This window comes from Nerophis lumbriciformis, linkage group LG18 (genome assembly GCF_033978685.3).
Source record: "Nerophis lumbriciformis linkage group LG18, RoL_Nlum_v2.1, whole genome shotgun sequence".
Lineage (NCBI taxonomy): Eukaryota > Metazoa > Chordata > Actinopteri > Syngnathiformes > Syngnathidae > Nerophis > Nerophis lumbriciformis.
In genome coordinates, this window is record NC_084565.2 from 21,327,589 (window position 1) to 21,355,000 (window position 27,412).

Sequence of the window (27,412 nt, forward strand, 5' to 3'; positions counted from 1 at the left end):
ATTAATTTTCTACCACTTGTCCTTAATAATTTTGACAAAATAATAGAATGGAAAATGACACAATATGTTACTGCATACGTCAGCAGCTAAATTAGGGGACTTTGTTTGCTTACTTACTACTGAAAGACAAGTTGTCTTGTATGTTCACTATTTTATTTAAGGACAAACTTGCAATAAGAAACATATGTTTAATGTACCCTAAGATTTTTGGTTGAAATAAAGCCAATAATGCAATTTTTTGTGGTCCCCTTTTATTTAGAAAAGTACCGAAAAGTATCGAAATACATTTTGGTACCTGTACCAAAATATTGGTATCAGGACAACACTAACTTTAAAAAATAAACTGAAATTAATAGAAATAGGACGATATGAAAAAATTAATTGTGATAATTTTATTTGCCGTATCGCCCAGCCCTAAATGGTATCGGTTCAAAAAAATCATCCCTACTCCTAGGACAACATATGAGGGAATTGGTCTATTGGACTGAGAGAGGTAAAAATCACCGTATTTTCCGGAAAATAAGGCGCACTGCCGACGAATGGTCTATTTTCGATCTTTTTTCATTTATAAGGCGACATAAAGGAGTCACAGTATTATTTTTTTCTAAATGTAAAACACTTCCTTGTGGTCAAATGTTGCATAGATTATGTTTTACAGACCATCTTCAAGCCGCTTTCTGACAGTCGCTTCAGGATGCACTGTTTTGTGGGCGGTCTTATTTACGTGGCTCACCCTCGACAGCGTCTTCTCCCCGTCATCTTTGTTGTAGCGGTGTAGCGTGCAAGGACGGGAGTGGAAGAAGTGTCAAAAGATGGAGCTAACTGTTTTAAAGACATTTAGACTTCACTTAAATCAATAACTGAGCAGCATCTCCTTATTCGGAAACAACAACAACGCCGGAAATGTGTCCCGTGAAACACCGTGCGACCGGAACTCTCTAATAACTAAAGTTCCTCGGGTGAATAATGTAAACTCACTACACCGGTATGTTTTAGTGCTTTCATGGCGAGTTTACTGACAGATATAAGTAAGAACTTTACACTACTTTATATTAGAAATGGCAACAGCGGAGGATGAATGTCCCATAATAAGAAGATAGAGAAAAAGAAGAAGCTTATCGACTACGGTGTCCACGCGGACTTCAAAGGCGGACGCGCGCAATTTTCCAGGATTTATGCAGATCCCAAAGTTGCTTTTGCATAATATTGCGAAACAAAACACCAGATAATGTCTTACCTTATACACACACCATAATAATACTCGTATGTTTAATGCGCCGACAAGCGGTGCGGCTTCATAGCTTACCAAAGTAGTACTAAAACATTTTGATAGATTTTTAAGCGCCGTGTGTAATGTTCTATATTCTCAATGGAACTTTTAAAATGTTGGTGTTGTTTACTTGAGTCATATTGCCATCATACTGCAGTCTACACGGATCTCTTGTTTTTGACTGCCATCTACTGGTCACACTTATCATTACACCATATACCAAATAAAATTGCTTCGAGGTCGGTAAGCAAAACCAGAATTATTCCGTGCATTAGGCACACCGGGTTATAAGGCGCACTGACGAGTTTTGAGGGGAAAAAAAGGATTTTAAGTGCGCCTTATAGTCCAGAAAATACGGTAAGATAAATGACTGCACAGGTTTCACTATATAGAAACAGGAAGCAGTGTCCACTTTTTCCATACAATATAATAGCCACAATATTATCAATATACAAAATTACATGCGTAGGATACATACCGCCAGCTGGAACAGCAGCCTGCAGTGCCAATATGGTGTTTGTTGAGAAATCTGGATGGCCTTGCGCAAAAGAGGCTTTGCAGAGTCCACCAAATTCTGGAAATAAAATTTTAGTTTAAATATATTCATGTGCTTGAATAGAGTGGTGACTCAGGGTAAATATAGTTTGAGTTTATTGGAACATGCATGCATACAACATGATACATCACAATTTCCAGTTTCTCTATTCAACATTGTTCGAAAAGGAGTAGGAAGAAGCAGAGCTTATTTAATCCTACCCCTTTTCCTTTACATAGCAGTTGCTAAAACTTTTGTTCACTCCCTGTTCTCAATTTATTCACAATATATTCCATCAGTAATAACAATAAAAATAAATAAATAAATAATTGGTGAAAATGAATGGATGGATGAAATAAATTCAGAATGTTTATCATGGTTCTTCTTCTTTGTACTTTGTAAACACTTTAAGTTTGAAGAGTTTCTTGAAGTGGATCATAGTACATTGTTTGAATTCTTTGCTTAATCCATTCCATAATTTAATTCCACATACTGATATACTGAAGGTCTTAAGTGTTGTACGTGCGTACAAATGTTTTAAATTACATTTTTCTCTAAGATTATATTTCTCCTATTTTGTTGAGAAGAATTGTTGTATATTCTTGGGTAGCAGATTATAGTTTGCTTTGTGTATAATTTTAGCTGTTTGCAAATTCACTGTCGTGGAATTTCAGTATTTTCGATTCAATGAATACAGGGTTTGCATGTTTTCTATATCCAACATTATGTATTATTTTAACTGATCTTTTTTGTAACACCGTTAATGAATGAAGTGTACTTTTGTAGTTATTTCCCCATATTCCTGCACAATAACGCAGATATGGTAACACTAGCAAGCAGTAGAGAATATGAAGTGATTTTTGAGCAAGAACAGTGGTTCCTTAACCTGGGTTCGATCGAACCCTAGGGGTTCGGTGAGTCGGCCTCATGGGTTCGGCGGAGGTGAAGAGACACCCGACTCATCGTGTAAATAAAAACTTCTCCCTATCGCCGTATTATGGATACCCTCCAAACAATGTCCCCTCAAATTTTCCATCCGATTTGCAGGTGTGTAATTTGTTGTGAGTTCATGCACTGTGTTGGTTTTGTTCTTTGATGCACAGTTCATTTCGTGCACCAGTAAAAAACATATACCTTTACCTTGAATTTGAAAAAAAAATATATATATATTTTTTTCACCAAAGAAGGGTTCGGTGAATGCGCATATGAAACTGGTGGGGTTCGGTACCTCCAACAAGGTTAAGAACCACTAGTCTAGAACATGTTTTGCTTTATTCATTATTGACGTCTTGCTTGATACTTTATGTTGTATATTTTTTTTTACATGAGATTTCCAGTTCATTTTTATCATTATACCTAGACATTTGGTTAGTTTCATAACACTGGGATAATGAATGCATGAACATGGCATGGAAAATAGTCAATGTACCTCAGATGAACATGATTACCTGTTGGCAGAATAGTTCAGATAAAATGCTTGCAGCTTCAAACTTGACATCTTCAAATTGAGGGACTTGCTGGGAAATAAACCACTGCAAAACAGCAAAGACAAAAGCGTTATTCGTGTCATGTTTGACATTGTTGGCGTTATCTGCATTTAGAATCCCATTCAGCAGCTAATTCTGCACAGCAGCTAAAGAATGGAAGCGGCAAAATTGGGACTAATGTCTCATAATAAAGCTGTGCAGATGATACAACAAATGGTGTTAATAATTCTAGAGTAACGCTAAATATGGTAAATCAACAGTTTCCTAAAAGTCCGAGGAGGTTCGTTGTTTCCCAGCCTGCGGCCTACACCACCCCGCTCCGCAGCGTCATCCCCGCTCTTTCCTAGCTCATGAAGCCCGCTCACCGCCTTCTCCAGGTGGCTGCGGGCCAGCTCGCTGTTCTTGGTGTGGTGGTAGAGAACCGAGCCCAGTTGGAGATGCGTACGGGCCTCAATCCTCTGTGGCGGCTTAAACTGAAACACGGCCTGAAGACAATGCACGCACAGGCGTATTTTGGGAGGGCTGGAGGTTCGGAAATGCTCCGCGAAGCCGAGTAGGGCGAGGTACCAGCGCTCCGGGGCTTCTACGTTTGACGCCATTTTCCGCGACAACAACAAGTTTTTCAGCGGTCAGGACGGGCTGCGGGGTTGCCAGGTGCGGCCGTAACCCCCCTGCATCCTACAAGATAACCCCATTCATCCCCATTGGTTTGGCATATGTCACTTCTAATGTTCAATAAAACTTTATTTGAATAGCATTTTAAGTACATATAAAATGTAACACAATTTTTTTTGTTTTTTTTTGAGTTTTTGATAGCAATGTTTTTTTTGTTTAGTTTTTTTAATTATTGAACAACAAACATACATTTATAATTCACACAAAAGTCAAGGCACTTTCAACATCAAGGGAAAAAAAACAAACGCAAATACAGATAGAGTAATAATACAAAAAAATATGAAAAAAATCAAAATCAAAAGACAAAAAGGGCTACCTTAATCACTTTAAATCAGGTACAGGCGTGATGAGTTTTCCAAGTATAAAAATGAGCTGTTTTTTTTTTAACGAAAGAAACTAAAGTTAAAGTACCAATGATTGTCACACACACACACACATGGTGTGGAGAAATTTGTCCTTTGCATTTGACCCATCCCCTTGGTAGGTGAGGGGAGCAGTGAGCAGCAGCGATGGCCGCGCTCGGGAATCGTTTTTGGTGATTTAACCCCCAATTCCAACCCTTGATGCTGAGTGCCAGGCAGTGAGGCAATTGGTCCAATTTTTATAGTCTTTGGTATGACTCGGCCGGGGTTTGAACTCACAACCTACCCATGTCAGGGCGGACACTCTAACCGCAAGGCCACTGAGTAGGTTACATTTAGAGCTGCTGTTCTAAATGTGTCCACTGGATGTCACAATAGCAATTCTGTTAGGCAAGCAAATGGTTTATACCGGGGCCAAGCAAGAGGTACACAGTAAAAGGGGACTGTGGCTCCTCCTCCTCGACCTACATGAAACTTAAAACCTGCCGTTTTATGTATTCTGCTTTGAACACATCATTTGACACCCTCGTTGCCCCAAAATGTCAAACACAAGAAAAGTGAACTTAATTAACCCTTTTGAATAGTTTTCGCCTCCGTTTCTTACGGTTTGTTGATACGTGGACATGACAAAAGTAGGTTTTTGATACCTACAAGAGTTTACATGTGTTTTTTGTTCAATCCCAGAAAGACTGTGACTTAAAGTTTAATCCTGGCTTTGTAGATACACTGAGACCAAGTCTAAGATCATTGTGTTTTTGAAGCTGCATCAATTTCCTCTGAATTTTCAACAAACTTGAAGTGTTTCGTCCAGAGGATTAGTTGTGATTTGTACGTTTTCATAACATGCTTGTTCTATTTTTGGCCAAAGTAAAACAAAGAAAACAACCTGGAGTTGTCTTTATTTTTAAGTTATCATGCCATGATTATACCATTACGGCCCACTTGGGAATAGATTTTCCTCCATGTGGCCCCTGAGCTAAAATGAGTTTGATACACCTCCTTTAAATGTTTTTATCAAAGCTATCAATTTAAGGGTTTTTGTACTCTTAATCATTCTCCAAGATTTAATTGATAACTGTAACTAGAGAGGTCCGATAATATCGGCCTGCCGATAAATACGTTAAAATGTAAAGTAGGAAATTATCGGTATCGTTTTTTTTTTTTTATCGGTATTGTTTTTTTATTTTTTATTAAATCAACATAAAAAAACACAAGATATACACCAACCCAAATAAACTCCCTCCCCCATTTACACTCATTCACACAAAAGGGTTGTTTCTTTCTGTTATTAATATTTTGGTTCCTACATTATATATCAATATATATCAATACAGTCTGCAAGGGATACAGTCCGTAAGCACACATGATTGTGCGAGCTGCTGGTCCACTAATAGTACTAACCTTTAACAGTTAATTTTACTCATTTTCATTAATTACTAGTTTCTATGTAACTGTTTTTATATTGTTTTACTTTCTTTTTTATTCAAGAAAATGTTTTTAATTTATTTATCTTATTTTATTAATTTTTAAAAAAAAGTACCTTATCTTCACCATACCTGGTTGTCCAAATTAGGCATAATAATGTGTTAATTCCACGACTGCATATATCGGTTGATATCGGTATCGGTTGATATCGGTATCGGTAATTAAAGAGTTGGACAATATCGGAATATCGAATATCGGCAAAAAGCCATTATCGGACATCCCTAATTGTAACCCATTAAGCCAATTAAAAAATGTAGGTTTTACTTTCATAAGTCGACATTTATGTAGAAACATTTTTGCCTGGAGCATAATAATGTTGACAAACATTTCTATGTTACAGTCGTTTATAAAAATACCAAATTTGATCTACATTTTAAAAACATTTCAAAAACCAGTGCCTCCCTCCCCATTACATAATCTCTGGTTCAAAACAAAAACAATTATGAAGCACATAAAATAAATGATACAATTATTAAAATGCATCAATATTAGATAAATATGTAAGTAAAAAACAAATAAAATTAATTAAATTGGTGTGTGGTCAAAAAAATGCTAATAAATACTAGATAAACACATAGTTACAAATATGTTAACAATTATAAGATGAATAAGAATATTTAATAAACGCTAACTTAAAACATGGGTCTTGAGGTTGTTGAATTTTTTTTTTAACTGTTATTGTATTGTACATTCCACGAAAGGTCAATGTTGTTTCATGACATTAATGTGGAACAACTGAAGGACTCCATTTTGTGATACGCCAAATAATCACTTGATCATAAACACAGTGGTTTATTTGTTTATATTCAAACACAGTGTTACTGTTCAAACTGTGTGTAATGCTACAGGATGGCCAAAAACATTGAATATCCTTGTTAAATAAAACCTCGGATTTGTTTTTTAATGAATACTTTGGCCTATTATTGATTGATTGATTGATTGAAACTTTTATTAGTAGATTGCACAGTACAGTACATATTCCGTACAATTGACCACTAAATGGTAACACCTGAATACGTTTTTCAACTTGTTTAAGTCGGTTGATTCATGATACAGATATATACTATTTTTATAATACAGTCATCACACAAGATAATCATCACAGTATATAAATTGAATTATGTACATTATTTACAATCCGGGGTGTGGGATATGGAGGGGGGGGGGGGGGGGGGGGGGTTTAAATTTGGTTGGTATCAACACTTTAGTCATCAACAATTGCATCATCAGAGAAATTGACATTGGAACAGTGTTGGTCTGACTTGGTACATATGTACAGCAAGTATTGGACACAGAGGGAGAGATCAGAAATTATAAGAAAAAATGACTACATTTAATTGTTTACATTTGATTATTTACAATCCCAAGAGGTATGATGAGGAGGGGAGGGTGTTATTCGACTGTATTTTAATGTTGGTCATCGTGTTGGTACTCGGTGTGCCACATTTTCTTCTGAGGCGGTATTTGCTGGAAAAATGTTGGAGAACCACGGATGTGGACGATACGAATAAATACAAATATAAGTAGCAACCTTGCAATAAAAAATGTCCCAAATCGACAAGAATTGTTGCCATTTTTATGAGGAAAAATTCATAACTTTGTAAATATGCAATTTCACAGGATGAAATATGTTATTTTGTATTGACATACAACTTTGATGATAACATAAATAACAACTTTTAAGATAAAATTCAGATTTTACAAATTAAATGAAAAAGTTAAATTTTGAGAATAAAATCGCAGTATTATGAAACCAGCTAGTAGTAATATCACCCGTATGATTATGTACTCTTATTGATTTTGATGTGTATTTCTGGTCTTGTCATCCTCGTCCGGACATAAGGGCGACACGGCAGTGCGGCTGGATCAAAAGAGACATAGGAGACTCTTTACTGGACTAAAAGTTGCTTTATTACAAGCGAGCGTCATTATACAGGACTGCAGTTCCTGGAGGAGGTCAGGTCAAGAAAATGTGTCTCTCCTAACTTGGAGAAGCCAAACCATCAGTTTTTATATCTTTGTGTCTCTGTGTTTGTGTGCTAATTCAGCACAGCACACCCTGACCATAAAAGGAGATGTTCGTGTGCAAGTGTCTGGGAAACGACTGCTTTAAGTCATAACTTAAATGTTGGCGTTGAGCTAGACATGTGGTCGCTTCTCAAGGATAGGGCTATCACTTTTGTATTCTGAAGTCCCAATCAATCAATCTAAGTTTATTTATATAGCCCTTAATCACAAGTGTCTCCAAGGGCCGCACAAGCCACAACGAAATCCTCGGTTTAGATCCCACATCAGGGCAAGAAAAAACTCAACCCAATGGGATACAATGAGAAACCTTGGAGGGGACCGTAGATGTGGGCACCCCCCCCCCCCCCCCCCCCCCCCGAGCGACCGGTGCAATGGATGTCGAGTGGATCTAGTTAATAGTGTGAGAGTCCAGTCCATAGTGAGGCCAGTAGGGGATCATCTTGAGTAGAGACAAGTCAACAGCGCAGAGACGTCCCCAACTGATGCACAGATGAGTGGTCCATCCCGGGTCCCACCTTTGAACAGCTAGCGAATCATCTGTGGTCATCTAATAACCTCTCTAGGCAGGAAAGAGGAGCAGAGGAGAAAAGAGACGGCAGATCAACTGGTCTAAAAGGGGGGTCTATTTAAAGGCTGGACTTGTCTCCACTCAAGATGATTCCCTGCTGGCCCCACTATGGACTGGACTCTTACACTATTATGCTAGATCCACTATGGACTGGACTCTCACACTATTATGCTAGATCCACTATGGACTGGACTCTCACAATATTATGTTAGATCCACTATAGACTGGACTTTCACACTATTATGTTAGATCCACTATGGACTGGACTTTCACACTATTATGTTAGATCCACTATGGACTGGACTCTCACACTATTGTTAGATCCACTATGGACTGGACTCTCACACTATTATGTTAGATCCACTATGGACTGGACTCTCACACTATCTAGCATAATAGTGTGAGAGTCCAGTCCATAGTGGGTCTAACATAATAGTGTGAGAGTCCAGTCCATAGTGGATCTAACAATAGTGTGAGAGTCCACTATGGACTGGACTCACACTATTATGTTAGATCCACTAAGGACTGGACTCTCACTATTATGTTGGATCCACTATGGACTGGACTCTCACTATTATATTAGATCCACTATGGACTGGACTCTCACTATTATATTAGATCCACTATGGACTGGACTCTCACACAAGTATGTTAGATCCACTATGGACTGGACTCTCACACTATTATGCTAGATCCACTATGGACTGGACTCTCACACTATTATGCCAGATCAATTCGACGTCCATTGGGGGTGGGGGGGTGGGGGTCTGTGGTCCCCTCCAAGGTTTCTCATTGTCATCCCATTGGGTTAAGTTTTTTCTTGCCCTGATGTAGGATCTGAGCCGAGGATGTCGTTGTGGCTTGTGCAGCCCTTTGAGACACTCATGATTTAGGGTTATACAAGTAAACTTTGATTGTTTGATTTTTTTTAAATGTTATTATTTATGGAGTATATTGTGTACACACTGAGAACAGGAAGTGAACAAAAGTGTTAGCAATTGCTATGTAATGTAAAAGGGGTAGGATTAAATAAGCTCTGCATCTTCCAACTCCTTTTCGGACATGTTGAAAAGAGACAAACTGGAAAGTCATGCCAACATCTAACGTGAATTTCATTTCTGAACACACTGGACAGACGAAAGAGAAGGCACCTGGCAACCCACCACGGCGGCGAAATCTCGCGATATCTACATGGCCCCTTGGCTTTGTGGGCGTTGTAGTCCAAAACATTGGGCAACGACGTCGTTCTAGTTTCTTCCAGGACTGTCAGTCGAGCCCCCAAAATAAAACCGAGCGCAGTGGCGAGAACGCGCGGCAGCGACACACGCAGATTAAAATAGAATCCCCTGGCGTTTATAAATAGGAAGCATGTGAACGCGCGGCTCAACATTGTGATAAAAACAACAACACGGACCTCCTCCCTCTTTTAAGTTGCGTTTACGGACCCAAGCAGCCTGCAGAGACGCATCAAGACGACGACGTATCAACGTCGAATGCCTGAGACACCTTGAAAAGGGTAACTAAATCATATATGAACATGTTTATTCATGCACATGTTACATCATTTGCAGGAGGTGTGTTGTTGATTAATAGGATTAAAGCAGCGTTGCATGCAAAAACAACAGTTTGAGCTGCTTGTGTAATGCAGGATATCGTAATGCGTGCAATGTGAGGTTTAAAAAAAAAGGGGAAAAAGCTGTGCAAAATGGTTTCTTTTTATTCGCAGCTGCCCTCTGCTGCTGTGGTAAAGCATCCATGAGAGACTAAGTGAGGGACACATATGGACCACCAGAGCCGCCTGCCAGTGGCCCCGGTGGTGACCCTGCCTGCTTCCAGCCCAGCAAAGGTCTCACTTCCATTCTTAATGCATAGTCTTTATTCCTGATATACAGTGTTGGGTTAGTTACTGAAAACCAGTAACTAGTTACAGTTACTAGTTACTTTATTTCAAAAGTAACTCAGTTACTTACACCAAAAAGTAATGCATTACTGTGAAAAGTAACTATTTAGTTACTTCTTTTTTCTCTCCTTTTTTTTTTTTAAGGCTCCCATTAATGCCCTTTTAGCCTTCATTTCAGTACTGTTATTGCACTGGAGAATAATACAATGTGTTGATCAACGTGACATGCATTTGCATCACTGAACTCAGAAAGCAATGTGGTCTACATACAACACACAAAGACAAAGAAAGATATGTTTCAAGGGCCAATTTATTTCAGGCCAGAACAAATTGACAAAACTATTTTAAATAGCTGCAACATAATGGCACTTTAACTTTAACTTTAAATAGATAGGATCTTTGATCCAAGACACAACTTACATTTAACTAAAATGTTATTTTCTTTGTGCTCGACAAAAGAAAAGTATTGAGAATGTCTCCATGTTAAGAAACTCGACTTCTGGCTTCACCATGATGTCTTGTAAGTTGTTATGAGAGTAGCGTATGTGTGTGTGTGTGTGTGTGGCCCTTTAAGATATGACAGCATGTGAGGTGAGTGACGTCAGTGAGTGAGTGGGCGAGAGAGGTGAGGGACCTGAGACAGTGAGTGCGTGCAGGTGCTCTAGCTTGGTGGATGGCTGCGTCCAACAAAGTCACAAAGTTGCAACAAACTGCCGGCCTCGTCATTCACCCTTAGCTGTAAAGACCCACTTCCGGGTAAAGTGAAGGTTGTTAACCCCGAAGTAAATAGGCCCTGGAGGAACGTCTCCTCTGCGCCCCTCAACTATGGTCTGGGAGCCCCCCCGCCCCCACCCACACAAAGCACGCCTCTTCTCTGCACTTCTCTTCTTTTCCTTGTGACACACAAGGAAGACACCGCAGCGCTGCAATAAAACACACTCAGATCTTCTGTTTCTAGCCGATACTACATAAAAAATAACGCAGTAACGCATCATGTAGTAACGGTAACTGAGTTACTGAATATAAAAAATAACGCGTTAGATTACTAGTTACCGCTGAAACTAACGGCGTTACTTTGTAACGCGTTAGTCCCAACACTGCTGATATACCGTCAGGACACACAAGTTGGGATTTAAAATGAATTTATCTGTTCTAATGCAACCATGAATTGATTAACTACCCTGAATTGATTAACGTGGACCCCGACTTAAACAAGTTGAAAAACTGATTGGGGTGTTACCATTTAGTGGTCAATTGTACGGAATATGTACTGTACTGTGCAATCTACTAATAAAAGTTTCAATCAATCAATCAATCAATCAATCAATGTCAAAGTCAAGGCCCGCCGGCCAGATCCGGCCCCCGGATGCATTATTATTATTTTTTTTTTTTTTTAAATCTTAGGGTACATAAAACATATGTTTCTTATTGGAGTTAAGTCCTTTAATAAAATAGTGAACATACAAGACAACTTGTCTTTTAGTAGTAAGTAACAAAGGCTCATAATTAGTCTGCTGACATATGCAGTAACATATTGTGTCATTTATCATTCTTTTATTTTGTCAAAATTATTAAGGACAAGTGGTAGAAAATGAATTATTAATCTACTTGTTCATTTACTGTTAATATCTGCTTACTTTCTCTTTTAACATGTTCTATCTACACTTCTGTTAAAATGTAATAATCACTTATTCTTCTGTTGTTTGATACTTTACATTAGTTTTGGATGATACCTCAAATTTGGGTATCAATCCAATATCAAGTCGTTACAGGATCATACATTGGTCATATTCAAAGTCCTCATGTGTCCAGGGACATATTTCCTGACTTTATAAACATTATATACATTTTAAAAAAACGAAAAAAGATGTGATGCCAAAAAATATAGACATAATCATAGTAGTATCGATTAGATACGCTACTGTACTTGATATCATTACAGTGGATGTTAGGTGTAGATCCACCCATGGTGTTTGTTTACATTGTGACGCCGGTGAGCTACGGTGTGTAGTGAAGCATGTTTAGCTATTCCTCGTCCTGTAGGGATGATACTTGTAAGAAACGTACTTTATTTGTCGCCATGGGGGCGAGGATTAGTGATTTAGAAGTAGCTAAAAAACACTGTCGATGGCGGATGGACTTTAGCCGCTAGCTAGCTAGCCATGTCTTAAAGCACCTCTTCCTGAGGGCGTTTCAGTGTTATAACTTCACCTTTATCGTTAGTTTTTAAGCCATAATGCGTCCGTTCTCCCTTTTCTGTCTACACACTGTGTCTGCTTGTAAGTACTCTGTGATTGTGCGCTGCCAAACATGCTCCTCTGCTCGTAAAACCAGCAATGACATGACGTGACTTCGACGCGGGCGCGGGATCGGTACTTTTCAGAGGCAGTATAGTAGCAAAAATGATTCATTAGTATCGCGGTACTATACTAATACCGGTATACCGTACAACCCTAATTAGAACCTAGTGTGTGAATGTTAAATCTTCCTCCTATTCATGAAATGGCAAAAAGCCGCTGCCTGACCAGGGCTCAGAAAATCTGTAGAGACTCCTCCCACCGCCAACAAGGACTGTTTTCACTGCTGGACTCTAGAAAGAGGTACCGCAGCCTCCAAAGCAGAACCTCCAGGTTCTGTAACAGCTTTTTCCCTCAGGCCGTAAGACTCTTGAACGCATCATAATAATCCCCTCAATTCACGGATTAACTCGCTGGAATATAAAGACAATATAACATACATCCATAAACGTGGATGCATATGCAAAAGTGCAATATATTTATCTGTACAGTAATCTATTTATTTATATCTGCACCTTATTACTCTTTTATCCTGCACTAAAGCTGCCTGCTTTGAAGGAAGTTTGTTCTTGTCTGTGAGCCTGTTGAAAAATGTTTTCACTTGAAATGAGTAACCGAGCCATACAAAAATGTTGGATTATTCATTTAATCATTGAATAAAATACAGTACACTGTGTTAGGTTCAATAGGTTATGTGCAATCATTTTTAAATATGTTTTAATAAACATTGAACTAGTCCGGCCGTTTGGCTTGTAGCAAATTAGTTTTTTGGGCCCTCTGATGTATTTGACTTTGACATCCCTGTTCTAATGCTTGGCTTATTTAAAGGGGACGTGCACTTTTTTGGGGGAATTTTTCTTATAATTCACAAACTTTATGGGAGACAAGAACATGTTTTTTTTAAATGTATTCTAACTTGTAAATAAATGTAAATAAAAATCTGCTTACGATGGGAGTCAATGGAGGTCCTCTATTGCACCCATAAAGCCGGCTCAACCAGGGGTCCCCAAACTACGGCCCGCGGGCCGAATCCAGCCCGCCAGCGTCCAAAATCCGGCACAGATTTTTTTAGGTATTATTTTTAAAAGTCTGTTCTTTCTAATCCATTTTCTACCGCTTGTTACACTCGGTGTCTCCAAGCTGCTTAAGCAAATCATATTGTCTAAAAATGCATTTTCTCATCGATAATGTCACATCATCAGCGGCAAGTGCATATATATATATATATACACACACACACACACACACACACACACACACACACACACACACACACACACACACACACACACACACACACACACACACACACACACACACACACAAGGCCAACATTTTGGACACAGCTTCTCGTTCAATGCGTTTTCTTTATTTTCATGACTATTTACATTGTAGATTGTCACTGAAGGCATCAAAACTATGAATGAACACATGTGGAGTTATGCACTTAACAAAAAAAGGTGAAATAACTGAAAACATGTTTTATATTTTAGTTTCTTCAAAATAGCCACCCTTTGCTCTGATTACTGCTTTGCACACTCTTGGCATTCTCTCGATGAGCTTCAAGAGGTAGTCACCGGAAAGGGTTTTCACTTCACAGGTGTTATAGTTTTGATGCCTTCAGTGACAATATACAATGTAAATAGTCATGAAAATAAAGAAAACACATTGAAATGAGTAAATATATACATACATACATATATACACACACACACACACACACACACACACACACACACACACACACACACACACACACACACACACACACACACACACAGCCCGGCCCCCAGCCAAACATTTTTTTAACCCAATGTGGCCCCCGAGTCACAAAGTTTGGGGGCCACTGGTCTAAACAATCATCCAAAAACCTCCATTAATACTGCATTTAGTGACCTGAATATTAACCAATTATTGGCAATGTTCTTATGTAAGCCCAACTGTTATGGACTTATTTTTAGCGGTGCATTGTCACAGAGCAGAGATAATTCTTCTCACTAAGCAGATTTTATGTTAGAGTGTTTTACTTGTTTTAAGAGTTTTGATCCTAAATGATCTCAGTAAGATATTACAGCTTGTTGCTGAGATTTTATGACCTATATTGAGTAAAACATGCTTGAAACAAGAATATAAACTGATGCAAAGCTGTGTCATCAACACTCACAAGTATAAAACTATTTTTTTAAAGTAATAATTTCTTACTTCAAGCATGAAAAAAAAAAATCATGATGCCGAGCGCATATCATTATGTCAAGATAATGGCACTAGCATTTACTTAATTTAAGAATATTTTTCAACATATTGAGCAAAAAGGTCTCTCTTTTTTTTTTTTTACCAAGAAAAGTGCACTTGTTATTAGTAAGTATATACTTATTTTAAGGTATTTTTGTGTTCATTGAAGTTAGCTAATTTTACTTGTTTTGGAAAGTCTTGACAAGCCAAATTTTCTTGTTCTATTGGCAGATAATTTTGCTTAGTTCAAGTAAAATACCCCTCATTTTTGTATTTTTTTTTCTTGTTTTTGAACACTGACTTTTTGCAGTACACAACATAAACACAACAGAACAAATACCCAGAACCCCTTGCAGCACTAACTCTTCCGGGACGCTACAATATACACCCCCCCTGCCCCTCCAACCCCGCCCACCTCAACCTTCTCATGCTCTCTCAGGGAGAGCATGTCCCAAATTCCAAGCTGCTGTTTTGAGGCATGTTAAAAAAAAAAGCACTTTGTGACTTCAATAATTAATATGGCAGTGCCATGTTGGCATTTTTTTCCCATAACTTGAGTTGATTTATTTTGGAAAACTTTGTTACATTGTTTAATGCATCCAGCGGGGCATCACAACAAAATTAGGCATAATAATGTGTTAATTCGGCGTGGCGCAGTGGAAGAATGGCCGTGCGCGACCCGAGGGTCCCTGGTTCAATCCCCACCTAGTACCAACCTCGTCATGTCCGTTGTGTCCTGAGCAAGACACTTCACCCTTGCTCCTGATGGGTGCTGGTTAGCGCCTTGCATGGCAGCTCCCTCCATCAGTGTGTGAATGTGTGTGTGAATGGGTAAATGTGGAAGTAGTGTCAAAGCGCTTTGAGTACCTTGAAGGTAGAAAAGCGCTATACAAGTACAACCCATTTATCATTTATTTATAATTCCACAACTGTATATATCGGTATCGGTTGATATCGGAATCAGTAATTAAGAGTTGGACAATATCGGGATATCGGCAAAAAAGCCATTATCGGACATCTCTAGTTATTATGAATGTGCCTGTTATTACATTACATATTCACTTACAGCATGTATATAAAACCTTAATGGAGGTGTTTTTAACTGCTTTATATGCAGAATAGAGCGACTCCCATAGGCTCTGTCGTAAGCAGACTTTTGCTCACTAGTTAGAATGCATAAAAAACATGTGTTCTTGTCTTACATAAGGAAAAAAAAGTGCAGTTCCCCTTTAATGCGTTAAAGTAAGTCAGTGTTATGGGCTTGTGAAAACATACCTCAGTCGGCCTCTCTGCTGGCAGCGAGGCTGTAAATACAAGGGGGAGGTGCAGGCCAACAACATGAAGCTGGGTCTTCTTACCTGCAACATTGCCCAAGCAGAAACGTGTATGATAAGGATAAGGATAATGTAGGACATACACACCTGTTTGTGTTTACAATCCGTTTATTTCCCATGTGGAAACATTAGGAATGAAAATAGTCAAACTGTTAGTATCTTGAAAGCTTTAATTAACTGTACGGGCAATACTAAGAAGTAATTGTTTTTCACTGTGGGGAGGGAGGATTGTTGATGGCGCACCGAGTTTAGTAACGGCTATGCATGTGTAAAAAGAAGTTAACCACAGTATGTTAAAATGTCAGTAACACTTTAAGATTCTTAACAAGTATAAAAATAGGTTAACCACCGTGTGTCACATTCTTGACTGTCACACGAGTGTAAAAAGAAGTTAACCACTGTATAATAGAAATGTCAATAATATTCTTTGCTGTTGAACAACTGTCAAAAAAAAAAAAAGTTGATCGTTAAGGATCAGTACTGGCTGCTTTTCGTAAAAAAGTATGTAATCGCTAGAGATGTCTGATAATAGCTTTTTTGCCGTTATTCGATATTGTCCAACTCTTAATTACCGATTCCGATATCAATCGATACCGATATATACAGTCGTGGAATTAACACATTATTATACCTAATTTTGTTATGATGCCCCGCTGGATGCATTAAACAACGTAACAAGGTTTTCCAAAATAAATCAACTCAAGTTATGGAAAAAAATGCCAACATGGCACTGCCATATTTATTATTGAAGTCACAAAGTGCATAATTTTTTTTAACATGCCTCAAAACAGCAGCTTGGAATTTGGGACATGCTCTCCCTGAGAGAGCATGAGGAGGTTGAGGTGGGCGGCGTTGGGGGGGGAGTAGGGGGTAGCGGGGTTGTATATTGTAGCGTCCCGGAAGAGTTAGTGCTGCAAGGGGTTCTGGGTATTTGTTCTGTTGTGTTTATGTTGTGTTACGGTGCGGATGTTCTCCCGAAATGTGTTTGTCATTCTTGTTTGGTGTGGGTTCACAGTGTGGCGCATATTTGTAACAGTGTTAAAGTTGTTTATACGGCCACCCTCAGTGTGACCTGTATGGCTATTGACCAAGTATGCGTGCATTCACTTGTGTGTGTGAAAAGCCGCAGGTACTATGTGATTGGGCCGGCACGCAAAGGCAGCGCCTTTAAGGTTTATTGCCGCTCTGTACTTCTCCCTACGTCCGTGTACCACTCTGTACAGTGGCGTTTTAAAAAGTCATGCATTTTACTTTTTGAAACCGATACCGATAATTTCTGATATTACATTTTAAAGCATTTATCGGCCGGCCGATATTATCGAACATCTCTAGTAATCGCCATTAATGCCTTTTAATGCCGATCACAAACGCCATTTTTTTATTTTCAGCACCCCGGCTGACAAGTGGCTAGCAGCTAATAAAGTGTGGAGCAGCTCCTCTAGGATAATAATATTTAACTTCCATTATGGCAAATGAACTGCATTTCTTAATATTCTAAGTATCATTATCACTGGAGGCCGAGGCTAAACATGTTACAAACAGAGAGCCAACCAGGAGCAGGCATGCTAATAACTAAGCTAGGTATAAACAACACCAATAATCAGGTGAATAGTAAAGTTTAGGAAGTGTAAAAAGTGAGTAGATATTAACAGGAAATTAATAAGTAGATTATGAAGAGTCTTGAGCAGGGGTGTCCAAACGCATTGGGCTAAAATATTTTTTGCCAGGGGCCGAAAGCTGACTGCATGTAAAGTAACTATACATATATATGTATGTATGTATGTATGTGTACATATTATATTAATATAATGAATATGTATTATTATTATTATAATTGGATATTAGGAGTATGTGAAAGTTCGGTTCATACCTTGTTTACTTCCGTGACGACATATTTAAAGTTTTGTAATCAATGAGAAATATCAAGCAGCTGAAATGTGCCAAACATGGATAAGTGTAGGAGAGTGTTTGACATCATGCCCTTTAATGGATGTAACTTTCAATTGTTTTATGTTGTTTGGACATTTTTTCATTATGTGTTTGTAAAAAGTTCAGTAAGCTGGTTGTGTTATGTGTGACCATGTGTTATGTTAGTTGCATTTTTTTTTGCACCATGACTAGGGAAGGTTGTTTAGATTGTGTCATATGAGTAAAATGCTGTGCTATCATTTTAAAGTACAGTCGAGGGTCATTGATCTGATTTACTCTCATGGTCAACAAGATGTCAGCAGTTCGTAGCATTCAAAGATTAGCATTTAATATTAATTTGAGTGCAATTCCCTGGTGCGATACTTTATTGACCTCATGTTGTCTTGCGGGCCAAACGACCTGTAGTTTGGACACCCCTGGTCTAGAGAGAGGATAATATAACTACAACTGTTGGTGTGTCAGCATCAGTGTCAGTACATGACATGTATTGTGAGAGCGGCTTGAACCTTAAATTAGTAGTATCGATACCAAGGGTATTTTCAGTGTATGATCCTTACTAGAGTGACTTGGTCGATATTTTTATTTTCTCAAAATAATTTTTTTGTTGTTTTTCTTAATGTTTACAAGTATAGGAAATAATTCCCAGGACACACTATGACTATGAAGGCAAAACCATATGATTGGAATTAGTAGTATATGGTCAATAACCATAAACAAATTGAAAAATGTACAGTTAATACATGTAAACGCTATCGGCTGATCTCACTCATGGATGATCTGTATCGGAACCCTTATCTATCCATCCATTTTCTACCGCTTGTCCCTCTCGGGGTCGTGGGGGGGGGGCTGTAGCCGTTCTGCACTCGGGCGGAAGCCAGGGCCGATATCGGAACCTGCAACATAAAACCCTGATCTGAACATCCCTATGGCCACTGTAAATTAAAACTTCAGTAATACAGGACAGTATTCTCTATTGTGACACAAGTGTAAAAATAAGTTAACAACCATATATTTAAACTTCAGTCATTTACTTAACTAGTGTACAAGTGTAAAAAGAAGTCAACTACTGTATATTAAAACTCAAGTAGCATTTTAGCCCTCTTACATATTGTACAAGTGTTAAAAAAAGTTGGGCGTTGACGCGGGAGCATTAAGTTAGACTTAGACTTAGACAAACTTTATTGATCCACAAGGGAAATTGTTCAACACAGTAGCTCAGTTACAATGATGGAAAGTGTAAGGATGGAAAGGACAATGCAGGTATAAATAGACTAATATAGCGATAAAAAAATCTAACATATATACGAATATATACATAATATGTGTACAGAATAATATATATACAGATATAAGTTACATCATGATTACTGATTAAAAGGCTACAGATAAATGTTATCCATATATCTAAAGACAAGTATTTATTTATTTTTGTTCATTAATAATATTAACGTGTCAACTTTTTGTCATCACATGTCTATCTATATTTTTACATTTTGATAGAGGGAGGTATTTTTTTTAATTATTATAATAATAAAAAAAAGTTATTTAGATTTATATGTACATGTAGATGCTGTAAAGGGACCGATCCATTAAGAGTTTGAGCAGAAATATGTCATATAGGAATTAACTTCACAAAATAAAACATGAACAAAATGCTGTGTAACATGAATGGTTTTGGTAGTAATACCTTTGTGACATGAAAAAAACACTAATGTAAAAAAAACTGAAAAAATTATAAAAACATGTATAAAAAAATCCTGGTGTTTACCTTTATATATCAATATAAAACTCAAAGCAGTTTGGCTAATGAAGATGAAGTCTAATAAACAAGCTTTCACTACAACAGTTTGGCCAACAAAAATAAACAGGAGTGATACCTCTCACATCGAATACACAATCTTCACAGCCTACGTTCAGTTCAATGAGATGACAAAACATTTTGGGTAGTATTGATGTTATTTGAACACTGATACAGTTTGCAGTTAACTGAAGGAGGAGTGAGCATCCCAGTAAACAAACTAAAGACTGTATAAACAAGTTGTGACAACATTCACGACACATCGCCTGCTGCATGTTTCCTCACCTCATTAACTCTCAGCCACAGCAGCTGAAGGACGCTGCATTGACGTGGGAGCATTAAGTCACATTTCTTCTTATTTTTGCAATCAATGAAAGCCTTCATTGTTGACATCACTAAAAAAAGCACAGAAAAGAAAAACATACTCGTGGAGTTAGACGCTCACTTGGGTCGAAATCTCACGAGATTTGCTGAAATCTCACGTGACATAACTTGTGATGACATATTTTGGTGAAACCTCAGAATGGTGCAAGGACTTTTTAAGTCCCATGGGTATTTAGTCCACAAAACAATGGCAGTTACATAATAGGAAGTGTTGCGGGATACTTTTATTATACATCAAGGTATTTCAATCCATGTGGCATGCAAAACAGCATTTGGCCTCAATAAGAGTTGTGAAACTCTGCTGATATTTTCCCTTCCTGAAGCAATTCTCATCGCATAGAGTGGCTGTTTATTGGGTTCAGCGGCCCTTTAGGCGTGGACAAATTGTGTGAAAGCACACACACACACACACACACACACACACACACACACACACACACACACACACACACACACACACTATATTAAACAGCTATGTTTTAGCAAAACATGGCTTGGCGTTATCTCTCGTGATTAGCAGAGGAGTGACTTTGACAATTCAAGTACACGTTGAGACGTGATAAAATAGAGCAGCGATTCACAAACTAGTCTCAAACTAGATTCTCCAGCGAGGGCAAGGGGTGTTCAAACTTTTTCCACCAAGGGCCACATGGTGAAAAGTCAAAGCATGCTGGGGCCAATTCGATACTTTTCTATGTTGTACTTTTTTTTTTAACTAAAAACAGAAATTATTGGTGGTGCACAAGAAATCGATGCAGATCTAAAATCGTGGTTCTTATTCGTCCATATTTTAAATCGATTCATACTTTTTATTTTTTATAATATCTCTTTAAAATACCTTTTTAGGCCTTCTCCATGCAACCGGAAAGAGCTTTTCTAACCTGATTCATTATCATTATTATACCAAATAATACATTACAAAAATCGGTTTGAATCCAGAATCGATTCTGAATCAAATTATCACCCCAGGAATCAGAAATCTCACACACACACACACACACACACACACACACACACACACACACACACACACACACACACACACACACACACACACACACACACACACACACACACACACACACACACACACACACACACACACACACACACACACTATATTAAACAGCTATGTTTTAGCAAAACATGGCTTGGCGTTATCTCTCGTGATTAGCAGAGGAGTGACTTTGACAATTCAAGTACACGGTGAGACGTGATAAAATAGAGCAGCGATTCTCAAACTAGTCTCAAACTAGATTCTCCAGCGAGGGCAAGGGGTGTTCAAACTTTTCCCACCAAGGGCCGCATGGTGAAAAGTCAAAGCATGCTGGGGCCAATTCGATACTTTTCTATGTTGTACATTTTTTTTAACTAAAAACAGAAATTATTGGTGGTGCACAAGAAATCGATGCAGATCTGAATCGTGGTTTTTATTCGCCCATATTTTAAGTCGATTCATACTTTTTATTTTTTATAATATCTCTTTAAAATACCTTTTTAGGCCTTCTCCATGCAACCAGAAAGAGCTTTTCTAACCTGATTCATTATCATTATTATACCAAATAATACATTGCAAAAATCGGTTTGAATCCAGAATCATGTTGAATCCAGAATCGATTCTGAATCAAATTATCACCCCAGGAATCAGAATGGGATCAAATCGTTAGGTGCCCAAAGACTCACACCCCTAGAAATGTTATGTATATATATCCAAGGTTATATCCAAGGTTACTGTGGTTTATCTGTTAGAAAGTGCTCAATGCCGGAATATTCGTTAGGTCAGGAAAAAACACGGAGGCTATTTATTTGCTGGGATTTCCAGGGAAAATCCCCTGAAGAGCAGGGAAACCTGCGAAACAGGCTTTTAGGGATGAAATAGCCTCTGTGTTTTTTCCTGATCTAACAATTATATATATATATATATATATATATATATATATATATATATATATAAAGATAGAACTTTGTATTGGCTTTGTGTTATAGATGACATTATTATTTATACCGGTATACTGATATTGAAGCCTTGAGTATTGGCCGATACCGAAATATGATCCGATCTCAGCACAAACTATACATATTTTTATTATTTTGTCGTGTGGAATGTTAAAAAAAGGTTTGATCGAGTGAAGTCACTCAAACAGATTATGAATAATAAACCGATGCTGTCTACGTTTTTTTTTGGCAACACCTCGTGGCCGAAATCATTTATTATACGATGCATTCCAATGAGTGATACAGAGGCGTTTGTTACTGGATACTTTTTAATATGCTACTGCCTTGGAAACTCTTTATCTGTATTTAATATTCTTTGACATTTGTTCATATTGACAAATGTGTTTTAGACCACAGTATTTTTTAATTAAGGACATTTTATGATGTCAATACCTAGCTTGCGCTAATCCGATACTTAAAATGTTATCTTTTTCTCACGACATTGTCTTTTTTTCCTCTTTTTTCGAATATTTTACTTGTTTTGTTTGATTTAATTTCAACAATAAGCCAACAAAACTTGAGCTGCGGGCCGCAAATTGCCCCAAGGCCACACTATGGACACCGATGATCTAGTAGTACGCTAAAGAATCACTTGATTAAAGTATAGTGTTGTCCTATATTAAAACACAATGTTACTGTTCAAACTGTGTGCAATGTTAGAGTGACCAAGAATATTAAATATGTTAGATTAAAACCTCTGCCTTGTTTTTATGTTTACATAGGCCTATTACGCTACTGTGTTTTAATACTGGGCATTATGGCGGTACTTGGAGAGCCAAGTTTTTTCTGAGGTGGTACATGGTGAAACAAGTTTTAGACCCACTGAAATAGAGGTAACAACACCATAAAGATGAATAATATGTACTTTGAGGTTACGTCTGGTTTAAGGTCACAAAGTGAAGTTTTGTTTTCACTGTAACGTGACAACGCAACGTGACGCAAACATGCCCAATGCTGCCCTACAGGACCTGAGGCCCGGCTGGACGGCGCTGGACTCCCTGCTATGCGGCGCATTCGCCGGAGCCATCGCCAAAACTGTCATCGCACCCCTCGATCGCACCAAGATCATCTTCCAAGGCAAGAGCGAAACATTCAGTTTGACATTGGTGCGGCGTAATTGTTTACCTAACCTACAGTTTTCTGTGCTCACTCCAGAGTTAACTAACATCTAATCCTCTTAGTCGATGTTTAACCTACATACTTTAGGACAGCGTCTTACTTGAACTCTTTTCTTTTTCTTTTCCTCAGTGTCCTCAAACAGGTTCTCAGCTAAGGTGAGTTCATGTTTACATACAGTATGATTAAAAGAATCACTGGTAATCATGCAGTAGACTGATAAATGTAATACCAATATTTGCATTAAATATATATATGTATATATGTACACATATATACATACATACATGTGTATAGATATATGTTATATATATATATACACACACACATATATACATACTGTATATATACATATATACACATACATGTGTATATACATATATATATATATGCTATATATACATATATATATATATATATATATATATATACACACACACACATATATACATACTGTATATATACATACATGTGTATATACTATATATATATATGTTATATATATACAGTATATATATATATCAATATATATATACATACACACACACACATATATACATACTGTATATATACATATATATACACATACATATGTATACATGTATATATATATATACATACACACATACATGTGTATATATATATATATATATATATATATATATACACATACACACACATATATACATACTGTATATATACATATATACACATACATGTGTATATACTATATATATATATGTTATATATATATAGTATATATATATATATCAATATATATATACACACACACACACACACACACATATACATACTGTATATATACATATAAATACATACATACTGTATGTATATATATATATATATATACATACACACACATACACATACATACATATTTATATATATATATATATATATATATATATATATATATATATATATATTAATACACATACATACAGTATTTATATAAATATTAATATATGTGTAGAAAATCCACACGTGTAAGCTTCATCACGAAACTTGGTCATACATTTGTAAATAAATATTGTGCATAAATATATAAAACATTTTTGTATTGAAATTGCTGACTTTGTTTGAGAGTAACTGGGCGATTAAAGCTTGTTAATACATATAGCACTAAATTTGACCAGTAGAGGGCAATAATTACGTTTAATTGTATGCTATGTGGATGTTGTTTTGCTTCTGCGTAAACCATCCATCCATCCATCCATCCATTTTCTACCGCTTATTCCCTTTGGGGTCGCGGGGGGCGCTGGAGCCTATCTCAGCTACAATTGGGCGGAAGGCGGGGTACACCCTGGACAAGTCGCCACCTCATCACAGGGCCAACACAGATACACAGACAACATTCACACTCACATTCACACACTAGGGCCAATTTAGTGTTGCCAATCAACCTATCCCCAGGTGCATGTCTTTGGAGGTGGGAGGAAGCCGGAGTACTGTGTAAATGTATTAACAACATTAAACCTATTTTATTTATGTCAAATATACAATGGACATTATTTCTGCAAAATACACAATGGACTTTATACTTTTGTAATGTTTTATTTAAAGTTTATTTTCAGTCTCAAAAAAACCTAAATGAAGGAAGACGTGTAAAAAAAATAAAACTGAGGAAGGAAAATAATTCCAATAAAACTGAGGAAGGAAATAGGCTACAGCACCCCCCCGCGATCCCAAAAGGGACAAGCGGTAGAAGATGGATGGATGGAACATCAATCCTTAACAAAACTTCTGGAGCTTCTGTTAACTATCTGTCTTGGTGCACATGCTGAAATTGAGTAGCGAGGGCAGAACAATTAATCTATTTCACACTGTGAAGGCTGTTTACCTAATAATTAAGTAAACACAGTCTGAAAGGAATATAACCTGTGAGGTACTCTCTGACGAAACATTCAAATTTTGATGTCCGGCCCCTGCGACCCTCTTCAATATGAAGTTGAAAAGCCCTGAACTGGAGATACATGCTTTTAAAAGGAAAGCGACACATTTTGTGTTGACCAAACTTAAAAAACATATAGTTGGATGTATAATTTAATTATTAATTCGATATAATTTACTTACTATTGAATCTTGAGGCGTACAGTGGTACTGCAAAGACTGTTGATTAATCATGTCTTGAAGCGACTGAAGGGCTAAACAGCGTGCAGTACTTGGCTGCAACCAGCAGAGGTTCTGTTGATTTAGTCTTAACCAGGTGGTCTTTTTCTATCTAAAGAAGCGTTTGTTGTCATCTAACAGGAGGCCTTCCGATTCATCTACTGCTCATACGTGAAAGATGGGCTGCTCAGCCTGTGGAGGGGCAACTCAGCCACCATGGTGAGGGTCATGCCCTACGCCGCCATCCAGTTCTGCTCCCATGAACAGTACAAAAAGGCGCTAGGGGGCCACTATGGCTTCCAGGGAAAGTAAGTCCCCACAGATTCTCTGAATAAATATGTTGTGTGTTTATAAATATGTGTTTGTGACTACAAAACTCTGTATTTCAGAGCTCTGCCGCCATTCCCGCGTTTCCTGGCCGGATCATTGGCAGGGACCACAGCGGCCATGCTCACCTACCCACTGGACATGGTGCGGGCCCGCATGGCAGTCACAGCCAAAGAAATGTAAGTAGAACAAGTGTAAATAAGTAGAACACTCCATCTGCTGCTGGATCTAGTTGGTCACTGCTCCAATCGGACCCAATGCAAGTAGACTAGGGGTTTCAATCTCATGGGCCGCTGGCCCTTTTATGCAAAACCAATATTTCATACCTATTAGTATCTGTTTTTGTTTATTTGGGATCTGCATACGTCCCGGAAATTTGAAATCAAACCATGGAGGCATAGCATTGTGTCTTCCTTCATATTTACTCCAATCGAGCCTTTTATAATTTACCTAAATTGTGACGTTTTTCCAAAGTGTGATGTCTCCATATATGGTAGAGATTTAACCGAAGAGCTTTGCGCGTGTCCGACACTGTAGTCAATAAGCTCCTTCTTTTTCTCTATCCTCTTGTTGTGGGGCAGACTGGCTCGTACATGCACATGCATCCTCCGCTGTTGCCATTTCTAATACAAAGTAGCGTATAGTGCTAACTTATATCTGTCAGTAGACATATATATACTCTATAGCGCTAAAACTACAACAAAGATGACGGGGAGAAAACAGTCAAAGTGGAGGCACGTAAATAAGACCGCCCACAAAACGTGCATTCGGAAGAGACGATCAGAAAGCGGTTTGAAGATTGTCTCTAAACATAATCTATGCAAAATTTGGACCAAAGAACCAGTATTACATGTTACGTAGACCACAAGGAAATGTTTTAAATGTTAAAAAAAGAACATGATAGATGTTTATTTGCACAGGTACAGGCCAAAAGTTTGGACACACCTTCTCATTCAATGTGTTTTCTTTCTTTTCATGACTATTTACATTGTAGATTGTCGCTGAAGGCATCAAAACTATGAATGTGGAGTTATGTACTTAACAAAAAAAAAGGTGAAATAACTGAAAACATGTTTTATATTCTAGTTTCTTCAAAATAGCCACCCTTTGCTCTGATTACTTTTTTTCGCACGCTCTTGGCATTCTCTCGATGAGGTTCAAGAGGTAGTCACCTGAAAGGGTTTTCACTTCACAGGTGTGCTTGAAGCTCATTGAGAGAATGCCAAGAGTGTGCGAAAAAGTATTCAGAGGAAAAGGTGGCTATTTTGAAGAAACTAGAATATAAAACATGTTAACCTTTTTTTTGTTAAGTACATAACTCCACATGTGTGTTCATTCATAGTTTTGATGCCTTCAGTGACAATCTACAATGTAAATAGTCATGAAAATAAAGAAAACGCAGAAGGAGGAGAAGGTGTGTCCAAACTTTTGGCCTGTACTGTATATTATTGAAAGTCTTGTGCGTTTCTCCCTAAGTCAGCTTCTGACTTCTTTCTACAAAAAAGTACGTAGTAAAAATAGATAGGTTGTATTAACTGCTAAAATTGTACAGAAGTTATA

At 37.7% G+C, this 27,412-nt stretch overlaps 2 protein-coding genes and 1 long non-coding RNA gene across 3 annotated transcripts in view; 1 reads left to right on the forward strand and 2 right to left on the reverse strand.

Annotated features, from left to right (window-relative positions):
* The window catches only part of mau2 (MAU2 sister chromatid cohesion factor), a 37,558-nt gene extending 33,635 nt beyond the window's left edge, over positions 1 to 3,923 (reverse strand). Inside the window, exons 1-3 of the mRNA XM_061977818.1 lie at positions 3,658 to 3,923; positions 3,254 to 3,337; positions 1,749 to 1,844 (exon numbers count right to left, since the gene is read on the reverse strand). Coding sequence (XP_061833802.1) covers positions 1,749 to 1,844; positions 3,254 to 3,337; positions 3,658 to 3,891 — 414 coding nt within the window. The 5' untranslated portion in view covers positions 3,892 to 3,923. The remainder of the gene's footprint in view (positions 1 to 1,748; positions 1,845 to 3,253; positions 3,338 to 3,657) is intronic.
* Positions 3,924 to 9,629: 5,706 nt separating this feature from the next.
* The window catches only part of LOC133617683 (mitochondrial coenzyme A transporter SLC25A42-like), a 27,226-nt gene continuing 9,443 nt past the window's right edge, over positions 9,630 to 27,412 (forward strand). The window contains exons 1-6 of the mRNA XM_061977819.1: positions 9,630 to 9,926; positions 10,137 to 10,256; positions 23,245 to 23,356; positions 23,528 to 23,553; positions 25,667 to 25,833; positions 25,915 to 26,031. Coding sequence (XP_061833803.1) covers positions 10,191 to 10,256; positions 23,245 to 23,356; positions 23,528 to 23,553; positions 25,667 to 25,833; positions 25,915 to 26,031 — 488 coding nt within the window. The 5' untranslated portion in view covers positions 9,630 to 9,926; positions 10,137 to 10,190. The remainder of the gene's footprint in view (positions 9,927 to 10,136; positions 10,257 to 23,244; positions 23,357 to 23,527; positions 23,554 to 25,666; positions 25,834 to 25,914; positions 26,032 to 27,412) is intronic.
* LOC133617684 (uncharacterized) overlaps positions 17,804 to 27,412 on the reverse strand; it is a 9,705-nt gene continuing 96 nt past the window's right edge. The window contains exons 2-3 of the long non-coding RNA XR_009817052.1: positions 20,186 to 20,295; positions 17,804 to 18,995 (exon numbers count right to left, since the gene is read on the reverse strand). This is a non-coding gene — a long non-coding RNA (uncharacterized lncRNA). The remainder of the gene's footprint in view (positions 18,996 to 20,185; positions 20,296 to 27,412) is intronic.